Below are 20,278 nucleotides of genomic sequence, written 5' to 3' on the forward strand. Positions count from 1 at the left end.
TTTTTTTTTTTTTTTTTTTTTTTTTTTTTTTTTTTTTTTTTTAGGAACAAAGTCAGCATGGATTCACCAAGGACAGGTCATGCCTGACCAACCCTATTTGCTTTCTATAATAAGATGACTGGCTCAGTGGACGCAGGGAGACGAGTGGCTATAGTTTACCTTGACTTGAGAGACACTGTTCTTGCTAAACATTCTCATAAGCAAACTAAGGAAGTATGGTTTGCATGAATGGACTACAAAGTAGATGGAAAGCTGTCTGGATTGTCAGGCTCAGGATAGTAATCAAAGGCTCTGTCTAGCTGGCAGCCAGTATCAAGTGGAGTGCCTCGGGTTGGTTCTGGCATTGGTTTTGTTCAGTAGACAGAAACCTGGAAGGTGGGATCAAGTGTTCCCTTAGCAAGTTTGCAGATGACACCAAGTGTGGAGGGGACTAGTAGATATGCTAGAGGGCAAGGTTAGGATTCAGAGGCCATGTCTACATGAGATGGTACAGGACCGTAGCAATGAGCTACTGCACAGTAGTGTTGGTGGGGGGTGAAAACTGTGCAGGAACACTACTGCACAATAATGCTGGTTACTATGCAGTCATTTAGTACTTGGTTATGCAAGTACTAAATGACTACACAGTCTGCCACTCATGTAGATGTGGCCAGAGACCTAGACAAATGGGAAGGTGGACCAGAAGAGATCTCGTGAGGTTCAGTAAGGACAAGTGCCAAGTCCCTGTACTTAGACCAAAACGTCCCGTGCATTAGTACAGACATGGCAACTGACTGGCTAAGCAGCAACTGTGCAGAAAAGAACCTGGGGGGAGTTGCAGTAGACAAGAAGCTGAATGAGTCAGTGTGCCCTTCTTCTCAAGACTAACAGCCTACTGGGCTGCACTAATAGGCATGTGGCTAACAGATCGAGGAATGTAGTTCTTTTCCCCTGTATTCAGCAGTGAGGCCACCTCTACGAGTACTGTCCAGTCTTGGGCCCCCACTGAAAAGAGGTGGGCAAACTGGAAAGAGTGCAGCAGAGGGGAACAAAAATGGCTAGGGGGCTAGGGCATATGAATTAAGAGACTGAGAGGACTGGGCTTACTACTATGCAGAAGAGAAGACTGAGAGGGGATTTGTTAGTAGTGTTTAACTACCTGAGGGCTGGTTCCAAAGAGAATGGAGGTAGACTGTTTTCAGTGGTGCCAGATGACAGAACCAGGAGCAATGGTCTCAAGCTGCAGCAAGGGAAGTTTAGGCTAGATGCATTCAGAGAAACTTTTCACAAAGATGGTAGTAGAGCACTAGAATAGGTTGCCCAGAAAGGTTATGAATTCTCCATCTTTAGGTCTTAAAAACCTCTGGCTAGAAAAAGGTTTTGGCTAGGACGATCTAGTTGGGGGTGGTCCTGTTTTGAGTAGGGGGTTGGACTAGACCTTGTGAGGCCCCTTTCAACCCTAACTTTCTGCAGTATGCAGGAGTAGAACCTACAACCAGAGGTACACTGTGCTATAAAAGCACAAATAATACCTTTTGCTCTTAAGGGCCTGCACAGTACCGAGTGGTTAGATGGAACTTTTTTTTTTTTTTTAAATGAAGCCAACATGACTTTTTACCTTGATGCTTTTTTTTAAGGAAACTGAAGGAAAAGAACACTGAGGAAATTGCTTGGCTTTAGTCTGAGTACTAGCTTCACTCTCTTGGGTGTCTTTCAGTTCCCATGGCCGAATCTGTGGCTTTTATCGAGTTTAACTACCTCCTTAAATTTTTTGTTCTTGCTTTTCAGGTGCTTCAAAATATTGAGTGCTAATGGTGAACCAAAGGTATTCAGACCTAGAGATCGTGATGATATTGTAAAAACTGTAATTGAACCTATGGCCTCTGAGGGGCTCAGGACCATATGTCTAGCATTCAGGGATTTCCCAGCTGGAGAACCAGAGCCAGAATGGGACAATGAAAATGATATTGTTACTGGTCTTACATGCATTGCTGTTGTAGGAATTGAAGATCCTGTGAGGCCTGAGGTAAGGAAAACCAGTAATTGAAATAGAAAGCTTATAGCTTAATGTAAAGTAAATCTTCACTTAAGTTTGTTAGCAGTCCAGATTTGTTGGCATTCTTAATAGCTAGTATGGATTTAACACTTACCTCTTTTTAGCACAAGGAATACAAGGAACCTAGTTTTAAGCCTGCTAGTTACAAAAAAAAAAAAAAATCCTATTTGGTAGTCCTGTCTTGCAGAGTTAGAACACTGTATACATGAATAACCTAAATACTGCTAGTGCATTAGTTTTTAACACTAGAAACATCTCTTTTAGGCAGTAGTATTACCTACAGTAGTAATGACCTGTATTTAATTGTATGGGGTCTGTCACCTGGAGAGAGTGCAAAAGGTAAAGAAAGACACGATAGTAAATCCAAAATGTAGTGTGACTGTTTCCTGAAGTGTGAAGTGGTCGGTAGGTACTGTGTAGAAGACCAACTCCCATGTGGAAATTGAATCTACCTCTTCGGAAAGTGAGTGTAACAAGCTGCAGCATTTTGACAACTGGGGGTGATTTTACTTCCTGAAATGTGGAGTTAGGTATTGGTCTAAACGAGAGGTGTTCAATTCATCTGGCCCCATGGGGACCATAAGATTGGTCTGGCATGGGTTCTGCTTGCTGCACTTGCCACTTGTAGTATACAGGGTTGGTCTGGTACACACTAAATCAGCCCTGTGCACTGGAACTGGTATGGCATCCAGAGCCAGTCTACAGGCTATCTCTGCTGGCCGCAGATGCAGCTCACAAGGCTGTGCTCGTGTAGGCACCACATGCTCCAGACTGGCCCTACACACTGCATGTCATGTCAGCTCTAGCCTGGCATGAAGCCTGGAGCTGTTCTGGTGTGTATGCTCCATGCATTGCCCATAGCAGACCAGATCCAGGATGTAGGTCTTGGCTGGTCCAGATCAGGTCCACAGACCTGGATCCAGTGTGCAGGGTTGGTCTAGTGTGGGCACCACATGCAGTAATGTATCAAGCAGTGTCACAGTCTGGATGATATGGCTCCTGTCCATAGCTGGCATCTTTAAGCAACAATATCAAGTTCCAGTCAGGGGTGTCGATCTGCAATGAGGCTCCTTATATGCCCAGTGTAATGAAATTCATTTTGTAGACTACAGTACTTAAACTTGCCAGCTTGGCAACTAATGGGGGAGTTTTTGTGGGGTATCATGGGGAGAAATACTTCACTTGATTTTTCATGGGGGTGGGGTGTATGGACAGGACTCTATAGATAAACTTCTAATGATGGAATACTGGGAAGGTCATCTCTTGGACTGAACTAATGCCCTTTGAATCTTAAAAAGTTATACCCATCCTTGTGTTAAAGGGTCAATTCCATTAGCTCAGCTGCATAGTGCTAACTTTATTCATTCAGTCTTAGAGGAAAACAAAAAGCTAAAGTTACCATGGGTCATATCAGAAGTTCAGAACATCTGTTGTCAATAATGTTTTCCCTTTAATTCCTTTTTTTTTTTTTTTAGTGCAGTGCTTCTTTTAGTTGCATTAAAACAAGCACAAGGTAAATGTGAACTTTAGTAACATACCTGTCGTTTGTTTTTTGTTTTTTTGCGTAAACAGGTACCAGATGCAATAAAGAAATGTCAGCGTGCTGGTATAACTGTTCGTATGGTCACTGGTGATAACATTAACACTGCTCGTGCTATTGCATTAAAATGTGGCATTTTGAATCCGGGTGAAGATTTTCTATGCTTAGAGGGCAAAGATTTTAATAGGCGAATACGGAACGAAAAAGGAGAGGTGACATTTCTTTTCTTTTCAAGATGGCTTTTTGTCTTGTCTTAAGCTGTAGCTTGGGAATAAGTAACTTTTTTTTTTTTTTTTTTTGTACAGATAGAGCAAGAGAGAATAGATAAAATTTGGCCAAAGCTGCGTGTGCTTGCAAGATCTTCCCCCACTGACAAACATACATTGGTAAAAGGTAAATGTGGTATATCAATCAAAGTAACTTTTAACAAAGCCTACAATTCTATAAAGCTAAGCTTGCTCTTTTTTAGCATCAGTAAACTCCTTGAAGTCTTGAGTTCACTATTTAATCCCATTTCACAGTCCATTGATCCAAGGGCAAGGGTTGGGGCATCTATTAATACTATTTCTGATTTAGCTACAAAAGCCAATAGCTGATTGTATTGGCTTTAATGTTATTATTAAGACCAGCCTGGAGGTTCAGGTCACCATGCTTTCTAGCTCCAGTGGAGATTTTAGGATCAGGGAGGGTTTAGGAAGGGTGAAACAATGCTAGAACCATCTGACCTAAAGCATAGAGCATTATCATCTAAATTAGCTCATATACTTAAACAAACTTTTCAATACTGAATTTCATGTTTTAATTTTTTAGGCATAATTGACAGCACTGTCTCAGAACAGAGGCAAGTTGTGGCAGTAACTGGTGATGGTACGAATGATGGTCCAGCATTGAAGAAAGCAGATGTTGGATTTGCTATGGTAGGGATTTCTTTGCCTTCAGTTTTCAGAGTAACCTGATGAATATTATTTGACTGAGCTAAAAAAAAAAAACAAACAACTTGCTTTCAGCTTTTAGAAGTCCACTGATCTAGAAGTTCCTAGTTGTCATTTTCCCATAGTTCTTACTCCATTTTTTCCTTTCAGTCTTTCTGACCTTTCCCACCTGAAGGTCAGGCTTTCATTCCCAGAGAAAGTGGATGTGTGGTCTCTGTGGCATTGACCTGAGAAATGACATCCTGCTTTTAATGCCATGCTTGCAATCGTCAATCAGTCACTGCAGGTCAGGTGTCAGGCAGAAGTTCATTACTTTCTGCTCCTGTCATGAAAACTTCTGATACTGTAGTGTGGCTTATGAGTGTTTTTTAAAATAAAAAAAAAAATTGCCTGTGCTAGCCCTTGGGAATAGTTCTTTCAGTAGTCATGTTGTAATATTTCTAGTGTTAAATACTGTGCTTACCTTGGCTATAAAATTCAGAGTTACCATCCTGAAATTGGACTAAAAGTTGGTTGGATTGCAGTTATTGGCAAAGTAGAGCAATATGAAGCACTTGGCATTGGGAAAACTTGAAACATTTAATGTTAGTGTAATTTCACCTTGCTTGAGATCCAGCAACTGGACTGTCTCATTTTGAAGCTTGTTTTTAAGTGATGAACTGAATGTAGCTACTTCCGCTCTGTGCTAAATTGCAGGCTTGTCTAAATAACCTGCTCTTACTGGGCAGGAATGAAATCTGGTATGAATTGCCAGATTATGATAGCAATTTTGTGATATCAGAATAATTATGTTACTCATGTTTGGTGTCTTTTTTTTTTTGAGGGGTGGGAAGGGAGAGATTTAATCATCCAACTTGGAGCATCCTTTATTAGTAAGGGTACATTTCTTTTTTTTTCCCTTTTAAAGGTAGCTGATTTTATTCACCAGGCATAGTGGCCAATACAGATCTAATAACAGATTTTTACAGGAGCACAGCTGGGCACTGGAGAGTAGTGCCCTGTGGATAAGTCTGTGGGGGAGGGAAGAGGCATTGGGGTGCAGATCAAAATCACCATGGTGAGGAAGGGAGTGAGGCTGAGGCTGGGGGCTCTTTCCAGCCTGGGTGGTAGATGAGACCCTGTGCCCAGGGCAGGGAGCAAGATGGAGGTGCAGGCAGCTTGTTCAGGAAATCAGTGTCTTGGCACTTAAATGACGGGGTGCTTGAACTAAAGCTCATAAAATGAGCTTTAGTTCAAGCACTGCTGCTACTTTTTTTGTGTGGATGCTTCTAACCAGAGCGGGGCAAGGGCAGATGCTTGCTGTGGGCTCAGTGCTCTCCACCCTGCTGCCTCTGCCCTCCCCTACCTGTTCAGCAGCCATAGTGACAGCAACTTGTGCCTCCTTCTGCTGGGTGGGCAGGGGATGTGCAGCTCCCAGGGCAAAGGCAGCAGGGCAGGCAGCCCACATCCACCTTCACCCCATGCACAAATCTAGGATTGCACATATTTCCCCCCCCCCCCCCATGGCTCACCCAGGGGTGTGAGCAGCAGTCGGGAGCCACTGCTGGTGGCTTTGTCGCACTCCCTGCCCCAAACCTGGGTCCCATTCACCATCCTGGCTGGGCAGCACTCCCTGCCCAACTCCCTCCCAGTGGGAGCCTTGATCTCCCTCCCCCATCTGCCTTCCCCTCCACAGACTTACCTGCAGGGCACTGCTCTCCAGGCTGCCCAGCTGCCTTCCCGACCACAGGCATGCCGTGACTGCATGCACACACAATGTCTGGGGCCCCAGCCAGAAAGCACACTATATTTATTGGTACATTATTGGCTACACTGGCCAAAAAAAGCCAATAGCTGATAATGTTACTTTCCTTTTTATCGGTGCTGATACAATATGACACCAATGTATTGGTGCACTTCTACTCATTAGAACCAGGTGTCTGTACTTGTTTGTCCCTGAAGAAGAGATTATCTTTTTTTTCTTCTGGCTTGAATTCTTTAAGGTGAACTGACTGTAACCAACTTTATACTAAGTTCAGTATTTAAATTGGAATGGGTGTTAATTCCTGATTTTAAGGTCTTGGAGGATTAGCTATTAGTTATATTATTGAATCTTAGTTCTATCTTGTGTTAATGACTGGGATTTGTATTGCTGCCTGGCGCATGCTGAGTCCTTGATAGTGTTGATCTTTGGATCTTTGCCTGTTGTAGGTGGAGTAGAGCTAGGCCTAGTTGACAAGAAATAAGTGGATAGTTCTGATCTGCTAAATTTCACTTTTTACCTTGGTTATATTTTTTTGAAAACTCCTTTTTGGTCCTTGTCTATTACCCTTGCAAAAAAAAAGGATCTAAATGGGTGCAAAATAAACTAATTACGTGTCCTGTAGGCAAGCCTTACCCTTCTAATTTTAAGGGACATTGGAACAGAAACATGCGCTAGTCCGCTTGACATTGTGCCTGCTCTGTCATTAGATCAAATGTGTTAACTTCTAGGACTGTCAATTAATACCTCTTGACTAAAGCTACACTAAATGTGCTTAAAAGTTGAAGCAACTTCCTATGTTGATACAGAACTTTTTTAATGTTTGTCTGGAATAACATCCTGCTCTTGTCTGGCACCATGCTTGCTTTCTTTCTTTGTTTGCTTTTTAATTGGCTTCCAGCTATGTTAATATATAATGAACTTCCATTTAAGTGAAATATTTTACATGCTTTTCCTAAATAACTTGGAATATAGTCATTGCCTTGAAAGCAGGCAAGTTGTAAGAGTGTGAGGGAAGGCTTGCTGAACATCTTAAGCATAGGATATTTGCTATCCCTGCACTTGAAACTTTTAGGGGCATAAAGGCTTTAAGGGTGTGTGTAACTAGCACATGTACTCCCCTTTCACCCCCATGAGATGTGGTCCATGCAAAACTGATACTCTGCAAGTACCTGGAAGAAACTTGAACTCGAGTCTGTCTTTCTAGCTACTTGTTTTAGTAGAATCCTGACACCACCTTTTTAAAGATGAGAATGTATACTACTTTATCTTTGTACCTGTCTGTAGAATTTGGTATCAGTGGATCATTTACACGATCCTGGGGCTTTTATTTTTTTTCAAATGCTGAAGGTATCACCACTTCTCTCCCAGAAGAGGAGATACTTGAGCAGTGTTTTTCTGTTAAAGAGCAAGGGAAGGCTTGTGCATTTTAAGTGGCCTCCCTTTGTTTTCAGCATTGCTTTCAAGATTGCATTGATCATATGAGGTTTTTTTGGTCCTTTTTGACTAAAAAAGTTAACCTGTACATAATGGGTTTTTGGTACAACCTAGTTTCTACAGCTTCATGTACATGAACTTTAAAAATGTTCTAATCTGTTAGACTGCACAAAGTCATCTGCATAGTTAATCTCTTGACCTAGAGTTTATCTGGGAAAAGTACAAATACAGGTCACTGAATGCTGATGCCAGAAATCCCATATGGCATTCAAGTAGCCATGATCTTTTAAATATAAACCCCCATCTTTTAAAACTTGCAGACCTCTGAGCTTGAGTACTATGAGTTTTTAAAGATGAAATTTTGCATTGGATTACGTTAAACAGTTTTGCAGTAATACAAGCTTTGTATTCCAAAGGATCCTGTCATAGTTACGTGGAGTTAATGTCTTGTGACCCATATAAGCAGATTTAGAGCACACTCTGCATTGTGGTATTGCACCATCTGGTGGCTCTTAAACAGCTATTAAGATGCTATTACTGTACTTTCTAGTTAACCAACTAGCAAGTTACTGGAACTCTGCTTATGTTACACATTCATATTTTCTCAATAAAAAACATGTCTTGTCTTGTGTGTGGGGCGGGGGGGAATGACTGCTTTTACATTCTTTAGAATCAGAGTAGTGAAAGCCTGCTCTGAGTTTTTAATGTAGCCATTTTACCCATTGATGCTTAAAAGGTGCCTCCCTACAGCATTGCACACAGGTGGATTATAGTATACTTTAAGCTGCTAACCCAGTAGTTCTTGACCTTTTTTTAAGCATGTACCCCTCCATAATTTTTTGATTAACTATCTGGGGCAAAAATGCATGAATAACCTTTTCATTAATGTAACACTTGACTGACAGTGCCCCAGTTTAATAAAATAATTGCTCTGGACAGATGGTGTCTGAACACCCCAGATCTGTAATGTATTTATCTATGGAGCAGTACCCTGAAGCTAAGTAATAGTATAAGCAGAGACTAAGGGTCACATTGTATTTCACTGTGTCTAAATATCAATTACAAGGTTGTGTGGTCTAGAAATCGTTGATTCTCTTAATGCAAAATGAGATTCGTCTAGGAAGAAGGGCTTTGTGGGGGGGGGCGGAAACCACTTTAAGACTCGTAAGGTCACAGGCTTCCCCAGCTTGGTGGAAACTGTTCATTTGCAGCATATTGCCTGAAGAGGGAGTTGGGGGTGGGAAAGAGGGATGCTTCTCCTTGCAGGATGGTGGTGCTTTTGCAGAGTCCCTCTTGTGGGATGGGTCGAGCTGGTGTGGTATAGCTCCATGTTGTGCGGCACAGTTTGTCACAGTCCTTTTTGAGAAGGACTTCCTTGGAGCAGTACCCCCAGCCTTTCTTGGGGCACAGGGGAAGATGGGCCAGGTTCCCTAGCTGAGAGCTCCTGCCACTCTTACCTTCACAGTCATAACTTTAACCTGTGAAGAGAAAGAAAGGAAGAGGACTTGTGGGAAGTGTTTGCCTAAAGTGAGGATTCTGTCCACAGAACTGCAGCAACAGATTCCTACTCTAGCTTTGCTCCATATCTTCTAGAGAGAGGTGCAGCAGGACAGTGTGACCTGGGAGCAGGGGCAGTGCAGCATCATAGAAGTGTCTAGTAGCACCTTCCTGGTTTGAGAATCACTGTGCCAAACTAGCTTTGTAATAACACACTTCAAAGGGATAACACAGTAGGAATGGGAGAGTGATGTAATTGTTACTGCAAAACCTCAACAGCATCTGCTTGATGGAAGTGCTGTAGTGTAAATCTTAGAATTTGTAAAGACGCTTTTTTCCAGTGTGTGAATTCATTTACAGCAAATTGAAGATGTAAAGCTTCTGGGTTTTTGGGTGGGGGGGGGTTGTTTTGTCTTCAATTGGGTTTTGTGGTGTGTGTTTAATATTCTTCAGTAGTCCTAAACTGCTAACTGGTCATCTCTGTTTGAAAACCTTGTGCTGGCATACATGCTGAAGATTGACTTTTCAAAATAAGTGTTTACTAAATCTTCAAGTAAAGTTTGCTTTGTACTGAATCTTGGTAGAGAACTTTATTTCCTTTTTATTGCTTTAGGAGTTGGGGGGGGGGAGTAGACTTGCAAAATACATTTTCCTGCCCCCCCCCCCCCCGAACATACATTAGTGCCATGTTACAATATTTAATGACTCTGAGCACTTGAAGTTGCCTTAAATGGGGATTTACTTACAGACCTTACTCTGGCTGTAAGTCAGCTAAATGTTGACTGCCTCAATCATCAAGTTTAAATTTCCTTCCTCTTTTAACATGATATGCCATATGAACACTAACAGTCTTCAGCTTTTCTGGATCTCAAGTCTGATTCTCTCCTTACAACACATTCTTCATTTCTTGTATATGTAATGCCTGCATGAGAATAGCCTTCTTGTTAAATTGCAGTTTAATAATATAATAATATTGCATGTAATCATGCTGATTTGTTGACAACACATGGAACAAACAATGTTATGTATCTTTCTAACAGGGTATTGCTGGAACAGATGTAGCTAAAGAAGCTTCTGATATTATTCTTACGGATGACAACTTCACAAGCATTGTTAAAGCAGTTATGTGGGGACGAAATGTATACGACAGTATCTCCAAATTCCTTCAGTTCCAGCTTACTGTCAATGTAGTAGCAGTAATTGTTGCTTTCACAGGAGCATGTATAACACAAGTAGGTATTGATGGTAGTATGAAATAATTTAAAGATTATAACTAGGTAGTTAAGACTGTCATACTGAAACTGCCTTTATTTTGAGTGTTGTACTGAAGAATGTTTTTTCTTCTAAAAGCACACCACCAAACTTCTCTATAGTAAATGTACTTGATGGTTGTACCTTGTTTGTTTTTAGGATATTTATTATCTATTAGGAAACTTATATTTTTATAGGATTCTCCACTTAAAGCTGTGCAGATGTTGTGGGTAAATCTGATAATGGACACATTGGCTTCTCTTGCTTTGGCAACGGAACCACCTACTGAATCTCTCTTGCTCCGGAAACCTTATGGTAGAAATAAACCTCTGATTTCTCGTACAATGATGAAGAATATTTTGGGTCATGCGTTCTATCAACTTGTGGTAGTCTTTACTCTCCTGTTTGCTGGTAAGAATATTTTTTCTTTTGTAAAGGTTTAACTTTCTATAGGTTAAAGCTGTTAAATTATCTCAGTACTAAAAACTAGATGTACAGCTCTTGTTATGGAACCTCAGTTTTTGACAGTTATGATCTAGTGTTGTGTGTGTATATTTGTGCACCTGAATTCCAATACTGTTTTTTATAAACAGGTGAGAAAATGTTTGATATTGATAGTGGAAGAAATGCACCTCTTCATGCTCCTCCTTCAGAGCATTACACTATTGTGTTTAATACATTTGTGATGATGCAGCTTTTTAACGAAATTAATGCTCGAAAAATCCACGGTGAAAGAAATGTGTTTGAAGGAATTTTCAACAATGCTATCTTTTGTATTATTGTTCTTGGCACATTTATTGTACAGGTAGGTCATTTTTAAAGAGTTCATTGCTAATGTTTCAATTTGATTGTTACTTAAATTCATTAATATTTCAAAAGTAAACTGTTCAGGCTTTATAGATGCCTATTTTATGCAGTATTCAATTTTATAATACTTGAAAGAGCTAATATCAAATGCTTCCTTGAATTAAGGACCCTGCCTCTTCCTTCTTGTAGAGTTTAATTTTTGTCCAAAACCACTTATTCCTTTTAATGAAATATTGTAATTTTCAGGCCTTAGTGGTGTTCTTGTAAATCACAAGAATTTTACAAGATTTTAGATTTTTAATGGCAGGTTTTGGCTATTGTCTCTTATGTAGAACAGTGTGCATCAGAATCTTGAAGTAACTTGTGCTGTGATGAAATCCAGCCTTTTTGTGTGCATTGTTTTATTTACCGCCTCTAATTTAATAAATGGTAACCAAATTACCCAGCCAAGACCAAAATTTGAGTGTGTGTCTTGCAATTACAATTGTAAGCACTGTTTAATTTAGTCTGGTATTTATGATGACAGGCATTTTTGTATGTGGAACAAAAATGTATAGAGAACTGGTCAGATTTTAGTATAGGTCATCTTTAATACATTTTCATCTAAGTCCCAATGTGTTCTTTCCAAACTAATGCATGTAATGGTAAACAAAGGCCAAAGCTGGCTCGCTCTTCTCTTGAATCGTCATTGTATGATTTCATGCCTTTTTTTTCTTTTAACATTTGAAGGTTCTGAAATGCAGTAACTTTAAAAAAAAATATAATTTGAAGATTAAGGGGGGAAAAGAAAGGTATTTGGGATAACTAAATGCCAGTTGAGCAGATGTAAGCAAATGTTGACCTTTGTCACTTTTTTAGGGCCTTGTGGAAAATTTAGTTAAAGCAAAAACATTTGGCTACCCTTTTACTAAACAATGCATGAATAACTACCACAGTTCACATTTCTGGTTTGCCACTGCTTTTTGACCAACTCCTTTAACTTTTTGTACATGCATAGTGACGGTAAGCTTCAAATTTGGAGATTCAGAAATGATGTTTGAGTGCTTGTACCTGCCTATGGACTCTGACTGGTATTATGAACTAGCTAGACCAGTTTCATTCTAAGTAACAGTAACAAAGTCCACTTACAGTCCGTTTTTGTATAAAGAAGTCTACTTGTGTTCTGTGCTATAAAATTCTTCACGTTAGAAATGAAGAACAAAAACTGATCACAAGGCTTTTACCTGCCTAAAATCTGGTGGTGGTTGGCCACTAGCTGTTTCCAAATTCAGGACTGAAGAAAAAATACTTTTAACTTGAAATAGTAAAGTAAATTAACTAAAAGTACAAGCAACAAGAAGGAGAATTATTTTTCTTTTAGCTTTAGAAACTTAAGGCTGTTTTGTTCTTTGTTTGAAGATGGTATTCATGGTAAGGTTCCAAATACTTTAATGTACAAAGTTTTGGAAATTTTGTTTAAAAGACTTGCATAGATTTACTGATTCCCAGTATTCTATAAATGGTCTCTTACTATGCCTTTTCCCCCCCACAGATAATCATTGTACAGTTTGGTGGGAAACCTTTTAGTTGCTCAGAACTTACAGTAGAACAGTGGCTGTGGTCCATTTTCCTGGGTATGGGAACACTACTCTGGGGCCAGGTAAACCTTTAGTACAAGCTAACTATCCTGGTAGAATGAAAGTTACTAAATTTTTAACTTTATTTTATAAACATGTTTAGGTTGTTATCCTGCATATAAGCACCACATCAATGCATCTAAACAAAACTAAAGCTTGTTGCATGTAATGCAGTAGACTATGCATTTATATATACATAGCCTTGGAGTGAACAAATGGCAATTTTTTTTAGTTTACAGTTCAAGTATTAGGTTAAGCATAACTTACCAGTGCCAGATCTAGAATAGTGTGCCTCTCGGTTGTAGTGTCTTGCTCAAATATCTGAAGTTTACTAAAAATATCAGAACAGCTTTAACATATGTAGGAACCAAAGCTTCAAGGTATGTAAATGTAATCAGTGTATGCAAAACCAATGGCAATGCCAGTTAACAGTGGGTGATATTAAAATGTGAACAGCATGGAGCCACCTGAAAGCTCTTAGATGTTATTATCAGCAATTTTTTTTAGAAGAACAGAAAAATGAACAACAGCGTTCTCAATTTTTAAGCAAACACATCAAGATGTGGAATATGTTCTTATGGCACCAGCTCCATTAGACAGGACGTGTCATAAAGATGCTCCCAACTCACCAATGGTCACTGCTCTGGAGGTGGGCAAAAGAAGAGGATGCCTTGAAGGTCGATGTAGATTAATGTTATGAGACTCGGGAACTAAATCATCCCGTGAGGTGCCATAATTATTACTTCAAGCAAACTTGCCTCATCACTATGGAGGGACAGAGGGAAGGAATCTGTGGCCAGACATTACCGGGTTCTACGCCTCTTTTCAGAACTACTTGCCATGTGTACACTCCTAACATGTGGCTCTTGGATTAGTCTCCCTAGTTCTCTATCAATTCAGACTACTCTTCTGTCTACTGCAAGACCACCATCCTCTTGTATCAAGGGACTGTGCTGATATTAAGAATAGTTAAACTAGAAATATCAACACAATTTAGTTGATTTTTTTTTTTTTTTTATAGCCAGATACTGTTTTCAAAACTTGTTTCCTATGATTACCTAAAATAACTTTCAGCACTTCATGTTGATACGTTTCAGTCCTTATAGCTGTTCTTAAAGTACGTGGAAGCTTCTTGCATGAGTAGAATGTTAATGAAGAGAGCTTTCTTATGGTACATACATATCCATAAATGTACTTGAGAGAAAGCAAACTTGCCCTAATTGCCCTCCCCACATCATACTGTAACTGTGACTACACTTTGAACTTGGAAAAACTTTTCTACTTTTCACTACCCATATACTAGAAGTGAGGGTTTTTGTGATCTTTATTGAACCAATTGCATAGTTGGGAGAAGTGCCCAAAGGATTGTCTGACTTGCTTTTTATTTCACCAACCAGATAGTTGGGCATCACAAACCTTGCCTCTTCTACATGTCCTAGACATCACAGCTACAACTCTAACCCCGCTAGTCATGCAAGATGTTCTTTAATCAGGTCTTTGATCATATTGTGCGAGGGGCACTTTCACTTGCAACAGACTTGTGCTTGAGTATAAACTGTGCATATATTATCCATGCACAATCATGATGTGGAAACAAATGGCATGCCCTTGCATTCAAAGCACAGAACTTAATTCCCATGCAGCAGAACAGGATCTTGTGTATGAATGAGCTTGACAAGAGCCATATAGCACTCCTGGGGCTTGAATTGCTGACTGTGGATGAAGGATCTGGACGCTTCAGCCTTTTCTTGTCCTTGGTTAGTGACCTTGCCTTGCAAGACGCTTGGCTTTGACCTCCATCACCCACTGGGCTCGTTAAAGATCATGGGAGAACTACATCTGCCTGCTTCTAGACGAAATGGCAGTAGATACTACTCAGCTGATGCAAAGTGGGTGGAGATAAGAAGATTTACCTCCATGTAGCACAATTGCATCAGTTTTTTCAAAAAGGGGCTAGTGGGCTTATAGTCCAGAGTCTGAGCAGAAATAACAAAATTGATTATTTATCAATGATACTTGCAAACATGCATAAAGAGAGAACTATTCAGCCAAACTTGAACATGATTATCTTTTTATAAAATTGGCCTACACAATCATTCTATATGCTTGAAAGTAACTATGTAACTAGTACAATTTTTTTTTTAAGTTGTGTCCAACCAAAGCCTTAAATTTCTTGATCAAATTGTGGTTTTTGAGTTACTTATACTCAATTTACAAATGTGAATTTGTTCTCTTGAGCGCCTTGAAACACTTTTAACTGAAGCTTGTGTCACACCTCTTCCTCCCATATCACTTTTCCCACCAATATTCCTATGGAAAGGTAAGTGTATTACATTCCCAGCTATCAACCATTGTCCTCTTGCAGCTTTAGTGCGAGGTTGTGACAACAGCTACCAGAAGGTTCCATCTTCTGGTGCGATATCTGAAGAGCTCCATGGCTAAGGGGAAAAAAAGGAGCATCTGGCTTCCTTGTGCCTTTCTGAGCTTGGAAGCCTAGAGTAGAGCAGGCTGAATTTTTTTTATCTGGCTCTTCCTAGATTTACAGCTGTCCAAGGAGGGAGTCTGAGGCAGGGAAAGAAGCCAAGAGCAGCCTCTCAGTTGGCTTCTTGACTGTCCAATTCAGCCAGGGTGCTAGCTGGTACAAATCCTGCTGTGGACCACAGTCTACCTGGGGACAGCCATTCTGGCTGTTCCATGCTTTGGGCTCTGTCATGTCTTGCAAATTCTCAGTGGAACTTGTATGTGCGTCTTGCTTTTTCGGTACCTTCTGAACTGTTTACAGAGGAATCAAAATCTAATTTTTTTTTAATCGTATGGTCCCTTTTACTACCCCCTACTAGACATTTCATGTTAAATGGGGGGTGGAGGGGGGGTGGAGCTACCACTTGCCAGAAACTTCCTGTTTCACTTTTTTAAATGAGCCCCACCCCCAAACTAAATGGACCAACACATGCAATCTATAGAATCTAATATTTTTGCCTTTGGTCACTTGCAGTAAAAAAAGGGAATGCAGTTGTATGCTAAACTAATGGAGTAGTATGAGAAACTGAAATCAAATGCAGGGCAAGTTGGAAGATCTTATGCACAAGCTGATTTTTGGCTTTCTCATGCTTAACTCACTCTGTCATCAGCTTTGCAGCTCTCTGGAGGGTTTATAGCAATGTTGAATAAATATTGGGCTGTTAGCTCTTATATTGTAACATAGCTGCATCTTTTTAAGCAAAGCCTGTAAAAGTGAAGTAATCTTCAGTATAACTTGAAACAATTTTTTATTATATAACTAAATTGAAGGAAAAAATGTTTTACTACTTTATGCATCTTTCCCTCTTAAGTTGATTTCAACAATTCCAACCAGCCGGTTGAAATTCCTTAAAGAAGCTGGCCATGGAACACAGAAGGATGAGATTCCTGAAGAAGAATTAGCAGAAGATGTAGAGGAGATTGATCATGCTGAAAGAGAATTGCGTCGTGGTCAGATCTTGTGGTTTAGGGGCCTGAACAGGATACAGACTCAGGTATGGTCTTGGAAAAAGGTAGGACCTGGGGATTGAGGGACTTCTAAATAAATTGCCCCCTCCCTCCTTTTCACCCAGTAAAGTGACTTTTAAACTACGTGACTTTCTTTTTCTCCTCAAGATTGCGTATGGATGACTCTGTAATTCCTCAAGCTCTCTCTTCTCACTTTCTTCAGCTCTAAATAAAATTCTTGCCTGTATATCTACTCTGTAAAAAGTGCCTTTTTCTCTTTTACTTTTTGTGTGTCATAGATGGGATGGTCCTTTCTCTTGTTCTCTCTCTCTTGCTGAGCAAGCTGTCACAATCTCTGATTCCTTGCAGATGGATGTAGTGAATGCTTTCCAGAGTGGAAGTACCATTCAGGGGGCTCTAAGGCGGCAACCCTCCATCGCCAGCCAGCATCATGATGTAACAAATATTTCTACCCCTACACATGTAGTGTTTTCCTCTACTACTACTTCTACTACTGTGGGGTGTGAGTGTGTGTTCCTAAAGTGCATGAAATTAACATTTCCTAATTCACGCACCTAATGTTTCTCATTTTCTCCTTAGTATTCATCGTTCAGGCTTTTCATAAAGCTTTCTTTTCACAAAGTGGAGTCCTCAAGATTCTTTCTCTTAGAGGGCTAGAGAACAGGTGGAACAGTTGCAACAAAAGACTTAAATATGAAAGCTGTGAGCCTGCATATACTGTGCCTTCATCCATTTGTGTACAGGGGAGGTCTTAAAAACAAAGTAGGAAAACTGTTGTAAATTTTCGAGTATATGCCTTTAATGGTGATTTATTTTAAAATGTTTATACCTGATGGAACATAACTGAGCCAACAAAAGTAAGCAATAGCATCTGTAACTAACATGGAAAAAATATGCATACAATATTAACTTTTCCTACTTCTGCTATGATTAAATTTGATTTGAAGCTTATAACACTACTATAGACAATATTAAAAAAAATTCTAAAAGAACAGATCCTATCAAAATTGTTCCTGGACTGTGGCTTGCTTTCGTTGGGTGTGATTTTTTTTTTTCCTAACTAGATACAGACATTTTAAGAAATTCCAGGGTTTGGTAAAATGCCTGCTCTGCATGCTTAAAAATAGTAGTACAAATTACAAACTTGGTGCAAAACTACAGATGTATTAAGCCACTTTAAGAAATGTCAAGCATTGCATTGTAAAACCTTCTTTAGATTTTAGTGACTACTTCTCCAGGCTTTTTCAACAGCAGTGAGAAATGATGTTTGTCATAACTAAGTGGCACTTTAGTTTCAGCCTTCCTCAGTTGAGACGAAGCACATTCATTTTAATCTCTAATATCTAGAAGCTTGGGGAATTGAAGATGTACAACAGTTACAATCAAGCTTTTTAGTGCCTATAAAGTAGTATACAAACTTACATAATAGTGTGTATTGTTTAAAAAAAAAAAAAAATGTTGTGGGGTGGGGGAAAGGGTATGAGGAGGATTTATTTCCATCCTAATGATTTGACCTTAATGTTTTTAAACAAGATGTCACTTTAAGACAGTCTGGCTAAATGATCATTGTTACTAGCTAGCTAAGTATCTTTTTATAGTGGAGCAGTTTAATAGTGAAACTCATGGAAAGGTATCTTTTTTTTTTTTTTTTAAAGCAGTGATTCTCAATGAGTGCCATGGCACCTTTTGGGTGTCTTGATCCTTTCAAGGGTGCCACACACTTAGCACTGTTAAATTGTGTTAGCACACTTATAAGAAACTCGGATACTTCAAATAGGATTATATACTATTAAACTATTCTAATCTGAGGTGGTCTTTCTGAGTTCCTTGCAACAGAAGAATTGCTTTGCTTCTGTAATAGAGTAAAAATTTTAAGAGCTGGCATCTTTGAGGGGTACCTAAAGTCTGAAATGGCTGAAAGCCACTCTTTAAAGGCTTTCAAGAATGGTTTTGGAAGATGGTTATTCTGGCTTTGCGAGTTCAGCCACTGCTTTCCTATGTGAGCCTGGGTTACCTGCCGTCTGTAAAATGAGGCTAATTCCCTACCTCACAGTGGTGTTGTAAGGCTTAAATCATGGATTTAGTGTTTCAAAAGTGGTTTTTCACAAGGTGCTATATAAAGTATAATCCTAACTTTTGTGGGGATTGGGATCTGCAGGATTGCATTTTGCTATTTAGAATGCTAGTGGGTAACTATTCTTTGATACTAGTCTATTAGCCAGGTAAAACCTCTTATTTCACATAATGAACTAACTTTTAGGGCACATGATAGTTTGGGGAAGCTGCCCTTTGCATTGTCAGAGTAGTCTTTTTAGTTGAACGCACACCTCTTCCGTATGATTAAAAAAAAAAATCTCTTCCTACAATACCTTTAAGGCGTATAGTGTACTTCCCCCAGTAAACCTGTTGATAGCTTTTTGCATCTTAAAGGATGGAGAAGTCAACATTCGACTACTTCCAGCATGCCTGTCTCTCAGAAATCTGCTTGAGGTGTATATATATTTAGTTCCCCCAGAAACCCTTTGTGTTGAAATGCTTCCCAAGTAAGCTGTACCTCCATAAGTAAACAACCTTTTATACCTGGACAATTCATGCCTGTACAAAATTTTTTTTCTTCTCTGATTTGTACCCTCATGCTTAAGTGCTTCATGCTTTTCTGCTAATCTTGGATCAGTGTAAAAATGTTTACAATATGTTGATATCTAGGCCAGAAGATTGGTTTCATATTTATGGGTTTTACTGTGGCAAAGAGGTTGCCTTGTAAAGGTATCCCATCCGCTTGAATATTGTTATTGTAACATCTAGGTCTAGTTACATTACATATAGCCAAATGTTTTTTTTCACCTCTAGTGTGACCTTAGGTGTTTTTTTTTTAAAAAAAAAAAAGAGGTGGGGGCAGCATATTTCTTTGGCCTTCCCTTAATTGTTACGCTGCAATCTGAAAACCCCACCTAGGCACAGCAGCTGAAGAAAAAGGTCACCATCAAAAGGATTTTTTTGTTTTGTTTTGAAGCTGCGTGAATCCTCAGCATAAAACAGAGCATGTTCAATATTTCTCATTTTTCTTTCAACACGGGCAGTGCACAACAGCACTGTTGCCTGTATTCAAATGTATTACCATCCTGTTTAAAAAAAAAAAAAAAAAATTTGGGTTACTTTTTGAGGTACACTAGTATATGCTTTTCTTTTTTAATTATCTAGGTTTCATTTTGGCATATCATTAATGTTTTTTCCAGTCTTTGGCCTCTTGGTTTTAAATACTTGGATTTATTTTTTTCCTTGAAGCTTTTGTAAACAGGAATCTTAATTTTTAATGAAGGGCCCTGATACCTTAATTTTCAATAATAAAGCTTCACTGACTAGTGGAAGGTTTTTACCTGAAGCGTTTACTGATACTGTCACTTGCAGTAAGCTGCCTGAAGATCTTTGTTCCAGCTAGGTAAAAATCCTTTTTTAGTACTAAACTAGATGGAGCATAATACTGGGCAAGAAATGTCGGTCTTGCCCATGTATGTTTTGTCCTTTTTAGAAAATGACTTCTCATGCATGCATTTCTTCAGTGCCTCCTAAAGCTAGTTCTGTCCTACAGAAATGTAATCTTGAGAAGCTCCCTGAATTTAAAAAAAAAAAAAAAAAGGTCCTGCTTCAAACTTTTGGTAAGCTCAAAATCCAAAAACTTGTTTTTGGGTTGGTAACATTTTTGGTTTTAATCTTTTAAATTTTTTTTACAGAAGTAATATAAAGTCACTTTGACACAGGCAAAGCAGTTTAGTTTACAAGTATTCAGTATCACATTTTGACACTCTTTCCCCCCCAAACTTTCTCCCTCTGAGAATTTCAATTAGAAGATTATTTTTTATTTATTTATTTTTAAACCAGTATCTATTTTCAGATTCAGTTTCAACAAACGATTTGGTCAAAAGTTCTTAAATT

General features: G+C 39.2%; 1 protein-coding gene across 5 annotated transcripts in view; it reads left to right on the top strand.

The window, feature by feature from the left end:
- ATP2B1 (ATPase plasma membrane Ca2+ transporting 1) overlaps positions 1-20,278 on the top strand; it is an 89,967-nt gene that overhangs the window by 64,483 nt on the left and 5,206 nt on the right. For 2 of the 5 annotated variants that reach the window (XM_019545254.1, XM_019545253.1), the window contains exons 12-21: positions 1,768-2,005; positions 3,608-3,787; positions 3,881-3,968; positions 4,386-4,492; positions 10,223-10,414; positions 10,631-10,844; positions 11,027-11,238; positions 12,772-12,879; positions 16,189-16,371; positions 16,694-16,780. In XM_019545254.1, coding sequence (XP_019400799.1) covers positions 1,768-2,005; positions 3,608-3,787; positions 3,881-3,968; positions 4,386-4,492; positions 10,223-10,414; positions 10,631-10,844; positions 11,027-11,238; positions 12,772-12,879; positions 16,189-16,371; positions 16,694-16,780 — 1,609 coding nt within the window. Of the gene's footprint in view, positions 1-1,767; positions 2,006-3,607; positions 3,788-3,880; positions 3,969-4,385; positions 4,493-10,222; positions 10,415-10,630; positions 10,845-11,026; positions 11,239-12,771; positions 12,880-16,188; positions 16,372-16,693; positions 16,848-20,278 lie in introns of all 5 variants that reach the window. The other 3 variants (XM_019545257.1, XM_019545256.1, XM_019545255.1) reach the window with 3 other exon arrangements.

The sequence above is a fragment of the Crocodylus porosus genome, unplaced genomic scaffold (genome assembly GCF_001723895.1).
Source record: "Crocodylus porosus isolate Cpor-Errol unplaced genomic scaffold, CroPor_comp1, whole genome shotgun sequence".
NCBI lineage: Eukaryota > Metazoa > Chordata > Crocodylia > Crocodylidae > Crocodylus > Crocodylus porosus.